This window comes from Schistocerca cancellata, chromosome 3 (assembly GCF_023864275.1).
Source record: "Schistocerca cancellata isolate TAMUIC-IGC-003103 chromosome 3, iqSchCanc2.1, whole genome shotgun sequence".
Classification (NCBI taxonomy): domain Eukaryota; kingdom Metazoa; phylum Arthropoda; class Insecta; order Orthoptera; family Acrididae; genus Schistocerca; species Schistocerca cancellata.
The window spans coordinates 120,788,066-120,797,296 of record NC_064628.1 but is presented as its reverse complement, the minus strand read 5'-3'; the positions used below and the strand labels follow the sequence as shown (position 1 = coordinate 120,797,296).

Genomic DNA, 9,231 nt, shown 5'->3' with positions numbered 1-9,231 from the left:
GTAATATGATCGTGAGCTTTTCATCTAATACTTGGCGCTCAGAGCTCAAAGTTTTATTCAACTAATCTCTAAGCGGTAGTCCATACGACTTTTCTTTGTATGTAATCACATACAAATTTAAGTGTGTCAACAGACATTATTGCACATAAATCGATTTACAGCGTAACTTCAATCAAATCAAACGCACATATGCGCGAGCTGCTTGTCGTCTACTGAGACGCGCAAAGATTCCTACCGTAGGCGGGAAGAGGTGCAATTTCCGGGAAAGGACTTTGCACTTTTGCAGAAATGCGCGTGCGTCGCTGAGCTATTGCAAGAAGCACATGCCTGAAATTGAACACTAACCTAATGCATTTATTGTATTGCATGTGTGGTACGATCTGCATCTGTAATTCTGACGTCGAAGAAACTTGCCATACGAAATACAAAATGTAAATTGACTGGAGGTGGTGTTTACCCTGTCGCATGAAATGGGTTCAGATGTGATTCATGAAATCATTTATTGCGTGTCAATGTGGTATTGTGTCAGTACCCAATACTTGCAATGTCAATATTCTGCGCGAAAGAAATTCAGTTTGAGTACCAAATTTGTTGCTATTGTATAATACCATTACCACCCTGGAGATATCGCAGGTCACAGTGAATCGTGCTGGGAATAGTTTAGACCAGTTATTTATCACTAAATACTCATTTAGCCGTGATAACGCCAGGCAGTGATTTTATCTCAGTAGCTCAGAAGTGACTTGTTCCGTCTGAACACAGGAATGATGGTACCGGTACGCTGAAAAATTTTTTTTTTTTTTTAATAGCAGCCATCAAGTTGCTTACATTGTATTAGATTGTTACATTATGTTTCGAAAGAAACACAATACATTGTCTGTTTGAGTTAGTAGTATTTGCCCTACATATTTTACATAACTTTCATTACGACGTATACAACACGACAAATGGTCTGTTTTTATTCTGCTGGAACAATATCTTGTAACGTGTTTACTAGAAAAGCTAACGAAGATTAAAACGCCGTAGCATTTTCTACATCCATTTATCAGTCCAAGCATTAATAGCCTACGGCCCAGATTTCACGACAGATGTTTCGCTTGCGGAATCCAAGTTCTTACCGACTTTTTAGTTTCTTAGTAAAGCTGTCCACGCATATCATGCAGTTATTCTTTCGTGTTTTTCCGAGTTGTATATTTCATAAGTGTTTTGGGGCTCCGTGGTAAATCAGAGTATTCCCTTATATATTCAGCCATTGCACTGATTGCAGTTTTCCATGAGAATCAGCAGGACTTAAAAGTGTGGACGTATTCAGCAATGCAATTGAAGGGATATCCCCAGAAAGTTTAAAGAAGCAAATAACATTTCTTCTCTTTCAGAACTGAGTAAAGATAGAAAAATGCCTGCCTAGGCTTGTAATAAAAACATAACTAAATAAGTGTTTGTGGTATTGTGACCTGTGTGCTTTAGCTTGTGAATTAAGTAGTTCTGCACAATAGTAAATAACTTTTTACTTATGAATTGCAGGGTCCAAAAGGCGTATCTGATCTGCCCCCGAAAATTTTCTTATTTTATGTACGACCTCACAGTATCAGTAACCCAAGATAGCTGAATTTCCTAAATTCGGTCCAGTGTGCTGTTCAGAATTCTTGTTTTGGGTTCCAACAAAGTTGATTATTTCAACATAGCCTACATTGTTCCTACTTGAAATGGTCCTTTTCAGAAAGTCCAAAGTTTTAAGTTTATGCCATCAGTGGCAAGATAAATATCAATGAAAATAGTACAGTAACAATTTGATTTACAAACAGTTTGCTTTCTTTTAGTCAGCCATAGATTAAGATCTGTTTGCAAAGGATTCTGTGTATATACGAGCTGACTTTCTTCTCTCGTCATTCGATAGTGGCCATTTTACATTTTTTGGTCATTCATATGCGTATTAGTCTTACCAGGCATTAAAATAAGTTTCAGAAAGGTAGTTTAAGCATTCTAGTCTGTACACTTTCTTGGTGGGAAAAGTAATTGCTTAACTAGGGCCTGCATGTGTTAGAAATGTGGTCTATGTATCAGAAGAACTGCAGTAGTAATTGTTTGGTCTTATGGTCAGTAGTCTTAACCATTGCATTGTCCATGTGGTACCACCTTTCACAAAATTTATAACTTTTTAATTTATGCTGACAGTTCCCTCATATTTTGATTATGTTGTAGAGTTTTGCTATGAAAAGAGCATGCATGTTAGTTGTAGGTACCTCTGAAGCCCTAAATAAATTAAAATCTTGTTATAATACTAGATTATTTCCTTCATTGCTGCCTGATAAAACAATTTTACACTTGTCAATATAAATTTCAGACTGTGAGTATTACGTAGTATTTATTTTGTGACTGGTCTTAGGCTTCAACAGTAATTTTAAAGGAACAACTGACAGTTGTAGTCAATGAGTGATGAATTGTGAAGAATGTATTACACATAGTTACATTCAAAATTGTTTATCAGTTAGTTGTCTGAAGATAGTTTATAAGCCAGAAAGTGGTTCACGAAAATAAACTAATTGTGTGGAAAATTGATAGTGTGAGTTTTTCATTGAGAAATAGTAAATATTACTGCATTACTTTCTTTTTGTATTGTTCACACTGTTGATTTTAAATGAATCCTGTGATCATAACATTAGAAAGAAATTTATTCCTCATTTATATTCCTTGGCAAAATGCTTGAATCATTCAGGATTTCAGAGTCTCACTAAGCAAAGTCATGGAGAACATTTGTTACAGTGTCAGGAAGAAATGATTTACACTTCTCAAGACCCTACTATTTTTCTTCCTATTCTGCAGTAAGGAATAAAAACTATAGATTTTTTTTTTGATTTTTTTTATTTGTTTTGATCTCATCAACTGGACCGAGCATTCTGTAGGCTGTTCCATCACACTGACAGCTAAGCCAGTTGTGATTTAATTAAAAATTTCAAAAAGGACCATAGCTCAGAATGATGTGAAATTTGAACGGAACATTATTGAAGGAGGAGAAAATGATAGGGAAACGAAAATTTTGCCATGATCTGGTGCTGCAAGTGGCAGAATATGTAAAATAAGACATGGGATACATGGCTGTTTCTCATTTTGCGTCTGAGATGCTAAGAATTACTGTTGCAATGGAGGACCATCCATTGCTGGTGAAGCTTTCTTACAGGAACGATGACTGTGTGCTAGTAGCTTTTCAGAAGTTCTGGATACTTTAGGATGTGAAAAATGACATTGGTCCAATGTCTGTGAATGATCTGGAGAAAATGATTAAGAAATTCAGAAAGAGTGTCTTTCGAAGTATAGTGTGGCTGCAGGAGGGGAGGAAGATAGTTGATTAGGTTTCAGTAGATGATGGGGAGGGGGGTTGACTGGTGGCGTGCAGACATGTAGTGCATGGGGACTTGCTCGAACTTTGGACATTCTTGTGAGCATGGTGCATAAAATTCTACAAAACATCCTGTATTTCTGTCCATACATAATTACCCATAGTCAGAAGTTACCCTCATGCTGGCCTGCCAGTAAAACAAATGTTTGCTCTAGAATTCCTTGTTCGCATTGGAGTGTACAATGAGTAGCCATGAAACATTCTGTGGACAGACAAAGCCCATCTCGAGGGACATGTCAATACACAGAATTGCAGAGTAAGGGCACCGGAAAATCCGCTCACTCACCTAACAGCACTATTTGATCCTGCAAAGGTAACTGCGTGGTGCAGGCTAGTATTTTTTATTGCAGGGCCATATCTTTTCAAAGAAATGTGTCCTATAGGTTCTGTTACATGCACCATCATCATAAACACTGTGAGAGTCTTCTGCGCACCATCGTCAGTCCAACCCTTCAGCATCATGGGTATATGGGTAGGATCGATTTTATGCAAGATGGCATTTTTCTGCTCATTGTACAGCCAGTGAAACTTCTGTTGCAGAGGCATTTTGGAAATACTAGAATTCTCAGCCATCATTTGCGTACAGCCTGCTGGTCCAGATCAACTGATCGTAATCTTTGTGACTTCTTGCTGCAAGGTTATCTGGAAGATTCTGTTTCCACTACTTCAATTACAAATGTAGCTGTGTTGAATGCATGCATTGTGCAACATATTCTGAATGTGACTCTTGAGACACTGCAATCTGTTGTGGTTCATGCTGTTTCTTGATTTCAACTTTGAGTGGAAAATGGTGGAGAGCATATGGAACATGTCTTCTGCCAATCTCACAACAATGAAAAACTGATTTCATTGTAGTTTTTTATGCACTTTTTGGCCTCAGGACAGTTAAAAACCAATTTCAGTGTTGCTTTAAAATGTAGTTTTCGGCCTCAGAACAGTTAAAAACTGTTTTTTTCCCACATTCAGTGTGGTGGATGGTACCAGTGCTGCAACTGTCGAGTGCCACAATTCTACAGTTATGTGCATTACATGATACAGTTATGTGCAACTTGCGCAGTATTAATCAGTTGCAATTCATCTTTCATTTGCATCAGAGCCTATTTACACTAACAGCACAGTCTAATGTTTTTTTTGACATAACATTTCCTGCTTCTTTGATATATCCAGTTCAAATTTGACATCATTCTGGGCAGTGACATGCCAGTCTGGAACATGTAATGCATTAATTGAAGGTGACAGGCATCTGCACGTTGTGGCTGGTAGTAAAGTGTGGGTGTTGTAGAGTAGGAGACAGAGAGTGGTTACCATGTCAAGCTACTACTGAAGTGTAAAGTTTCAGGAGCAGTGTGTGACTGGTGTAGGAGGGTGGGAACAGGAAGGGCTTTGGAGCCATGCAATTGACTTCAAGACCAGGGAATACAGGACTGAAATATACTTTGCAGAGAAAGTTTCCAGCTGCACAATTTTGAAAAGCTGGTTTAGTGAGAGAGAGGGAATCCAGATGACATGGGTCTTGAAACAGCTACCGAAGTCAACTACATTATTTTGTGCTGTATACTCTACTAGTAGGTGGCCTATGTGACCCACAGCTACAATTTCATCATGACTCTTCATTTGGATAGCTAGGCTGTCCATAGTCATATACAAATAGCATTCTGTTCTCTGATGATGTTATTTAGGTAGTTTCTTTCACGGATGGCCCTGCATCTGATGGGATAGGAAATGCCAGAGGCAGGGTCAAAATGGGAGATGAGTGGATTTATGGGACAGGTCTTGCACTTGGATATTCCACAGGAATATGACCTACTAGCCAATGGGTTGGGAGCGGGAGGGGCATATGAACAAACAATATTATTACACTGGTTGATAGTGCAGCAGAATATCAAGTTGCAAAATATAAAGATGTCAACTCCCTTCAGGGTACAACATGAGGTAGTCAAAGCTCTGCCAGAATATGTGATTCAGTTGTAAATGTTGTGTGCCACTGCCTCTCCTGTCCTTCCAGACGCAGACAATGAAACTCCTACAAAGATCTTGTTTTGGAATGGCTAGAAGATCTGTCACGAAACTGATCACGCCTAAAATTATTGTAACTCTTTAACATTTTTAGGTGTGGATAGTTTTTCAATTGTCTTGACATGATATTGTGTTGATCTCAACATCTCCTTGTGTAATATCCTGCTGCAACTGGAAATAATGAACACTTAACACAGGTTGCACTTGCGACCACTGTTTTGTGGTATGTGGAATAAAATTTGCAGATTTTCAGATGATTGCCTTGGCATGGACCTCTTATAACAATGTCACCATAGGGAATGTTGTTAATTGCTATTGAATCTATTTTTGAGAATTATTTGTCTTCAGGTAGTTTGGCCATTAGTTCTTCATTTTTGAGAATTACTTGTCTTCAGGTAGTTTGGCGATTAGTCCATTTGAGTGAAAAATTGGAGAAGTATCTCCTTCAGACTGAGCAGCATTTTATGGGGAACTGAAATCACTGCAGGCTCTTAATATAGTCCATTGAGCTTGCTTATTATGACAATGGGTGAATGAGATGGGAGTGATGACTTGTTCTTGCAGTTAGTCTAGCTTATTTGGTCATACCACAAAGCAAACGGGACTGATCTTGGTGTACTTAAAAGCAGTAATCCAGAAGATTTAATTGAGATGTGAGCACAACATGAGCAGCTGAAGATGGCATACTAAGTCTGTCAAAGAAGGGCCAGATCTGTGAATGGAATGATTTGTGAGACCAGGTAAACTATGTCATGAATTTTGAATCAAAACAGAAAGTTGTCATGAGAGTTGATAACCTTCCAAACTAAATGTGAAGTGCACGTGACTCATACAGTTACAGATACGAAATGTTAATTCTGGTGTATTGTGAACAACATTTTATTAAGAATAAACCAGGTCACCACTGCACATGCAGGACAGTCCAAACATATAATGAAATAAGTACAGTTGTTGCAGAGGTAGGCCTATCTCACAAACTTGATCAGTCATTAGGTGAAGTTTTGTCAGAACAAAACAGTCATACAGTGTCACATGCAGCAAACAGAAATGTAATCACTGTGCTCCTGGCAGCCATTGTGCTAACTCTTTTGATGGCTCCTTGTTATCTATGTATGTTGATGTTGCCATTACCAGGTCTTTGCACCGAGCAAGATGGCGCGGTGGTTAGCACACTGGACTCACATTCTGGAGGATAATGGTTCAAATCCATGTTCGGCCATCCAGATTTAGGTTTCCTTGTTTCCCTAAATTGCTCCAGCCAAATGCCGGGATGTTGCCCTTGAAAGGGCACAGCCAATTTCCTTTCCCATCATAAACGCAATCTGAACTTGTGCTCCATCTTTAATTATCTTCATGTCAGCGGGATGTTAAGTCCAATCTTTCTTCCTTCAGAGTCTTTGCCAAACATAAAGGATTAAGTATGACAAGTAATATCAACTTTGCAATCTTGAAGGCAACTGAGACGGAAGTTTATGGTTTTAGGGGAGTAGTTTGCCCACTTTATGTAGTAAGCCTAAGCTTTGTCAATAACAATGTTGGTGACCCAGTAACTAATAGGTCTTTGTGTATAATAGTGACATAGATACCATCATCTAGCTAAACAGCACCTATGTGTTTTTTCTTCTAATAATTTCCGGGTATGCAGCCGGATCCCGTCGACATTCTGCGCGAGATTCGGCATAAATACCGCGACTGCACCTGGGCTCTTCAGTAGTTGTGTACTCACCTGATGATGGCTGGACGTCTCTGGGCCGAAATATCGTGGCAGAATGTCGACGGGATCCGGCTGCATACCCGGAAATTATTAGAAGAAGAAATACGCCGGGAAAATTTCAGAAGTCACAGCACCTATGTGGCCTGTACTGTTAATATCAACTGTAGTTTGATAGGGGCTCTGCTTCCTTGTTATAAACAGGAACTGTAGCGTTTACTTTAAGTTGCTGGCTTATTGAAGCCACACCTGTCCTTCAGGGCTGGCGTCAGCACATTAGTGTTGTCTGATTGCATTTTAAATAAGTAAAGGTGTGTGACGAAGCAAGCTGGGATATTTTTACTTCCCCTCTTATTTTGCCATCTGCTTACTTAAATTCATTTTTTCAGTTTTAACTACTAACCATTAACGTATGTGAATGTAATCTGCATTTCCATAAAAGGAAAGGTTGGCCCTCAGGTTTAAAGACTATAACACCAGATATAATTTGATGCTTAGTTTTATGTATGTAGTCAGTTTTCTAATTTATTTTGACTATTCACAGTTAGTGTCTTTCATTATAGGGTGAAATCGGTCACTGTTTCGTAACTTAAATTCTATTGGTGACTTAGAAACAAACATAAATTCTCTTATAATTATAAATGTTTGGAAGACAAAACACTAGCATTTTTCAAGTATTTATTTGGCTCTGTTCAAAAACACGTTAGCAAACCCAGCCCTTCATTAATTCCAAAGTAATTAACGGTTTTGTCAAAAGTATTGTTTGCGTGATTATATACACTGTGTGATCAAAAGTATCCGGACACCCCTACGTTTTTCATATTAGGTGCATTGTGCTGCCACCTACTGCCAGGTACTTCATACCAGCGACCTCAGTTGTCATAAGACATCGTGAAAGAGTAGAATGGGGCACTCCGTGGAACTCACGGAATTTTAACATGGTCAAATGACTGGGTGTCACGTGTGTCATATGTCTGTGTGCGAGATTTCCACACTCCTAAACATTCCTAGGTCCACTGTTTCCGATGTGATAGTGAAGTGGAAACATGAAGGGACACATACAGCACAAAAGCGTACAGGCCGACCTATTCTATTGACTGACAGAGACCACCAACAGTTGAAGAGGGTCATGATGTGCAATAGGCAGACATTTATCCAGACCATCACACACGAATTCCAGACTGCATCAGCCTCCACTGCAAGTACTATGGCAGTTAGGCGGGAGGTGAGAAAACTTGGATTTCATGGTCGAGTGGCTGCTCATAAGCCACACATCACGCCAGTAAATGCCAAACAACACCTCACTTTGTGTAAGGAGTGTAAACATTGGACAATTCAACAGTGGTAAAACGTTGTGTGGAGTGACGAATCACGGTGCACAATGTGGCAGAGTGTGGGTGTAGCGAATGCCCGGTGAACATCATCTGCCAGCGTGTGTAGTGCCAACAGTAAAATTTGGAGGCGGTGGTGTTATAGTGTGGTAATGTTTTTCATGGAGGGGGCTTGCACCCCTTGTTTGTTTGTGTGGCACTATTACAGCACAGGCCTACATTGATATTTTAAGCACCTTCTTGCTTCCCACTGTTGAAGAGCAACTCAGGGATGGTGATTTCATCTTTCAACATGATCGACCATCTGTTCATAATGTATGGCCTGTGGCGGAGTGGTTACAAGACAATAACAACCCTGTAATGGACTGGCTTGCAGAGAGTCCTGATCCGAATCCTATGGAACGCTTTTGAGATGTCTCGGAACACCGACTTCATGCCAGGCCTCACAGACAGACATCAATACCTCTCCTCTGTGCAGCACTCCATGAAGAATGGGCTGCCATTCCCCAAGGAACCTTCCAGCACCTGATGAACATATGTTGCGAGAGTGGAAGCTGTCGTCAAAGCTACGGGTGGGCCAACACCATCCTGAATTCCAGCATTACCGATGGAGGGCACCACAAACTTTGAAGTCATTTTGAACCACGTGTATGGATGCTTTTGGTCACATAGTGTGTGTTAATTTCATCATATAAACAAATAATTTGGCTGAATCCTTGTGGTAGAAGAAACTGTTAAAAACAACCAATTTTTCAATGTTAATGAGTTAAGTTTTA

General features: G+C 39.6%; 1 protein-coding gene across 2 annotated transcripts in view; it reads left to right on the top strand.

The window, feature by feature from the left end:
* Positions 1-257: 257 nt before the first annotated feature.
* The window catches only part of LOC126177140 (transmembrane 6 superfamily member 1-like), a 197,969-nt gene continuing 188,995 nt past the window's right edge, over positions 258-9,231 (top strand). The window contains exon 1 of one of the 2 annotated variants that reach the window (XM_049924411.1): positions 258-776. In XM_049924411.1, the coding sequence (XP_049780368.1) occupies positions 765-776 (12 nt within the window). In that variant the 5' untranslated portion in view covers positions 258-764. The remainder of the gene's footprint in view (positions 777-9,231) is intronic. The other variant, XM_049924410.1, reaches the window with a different exon arrangement.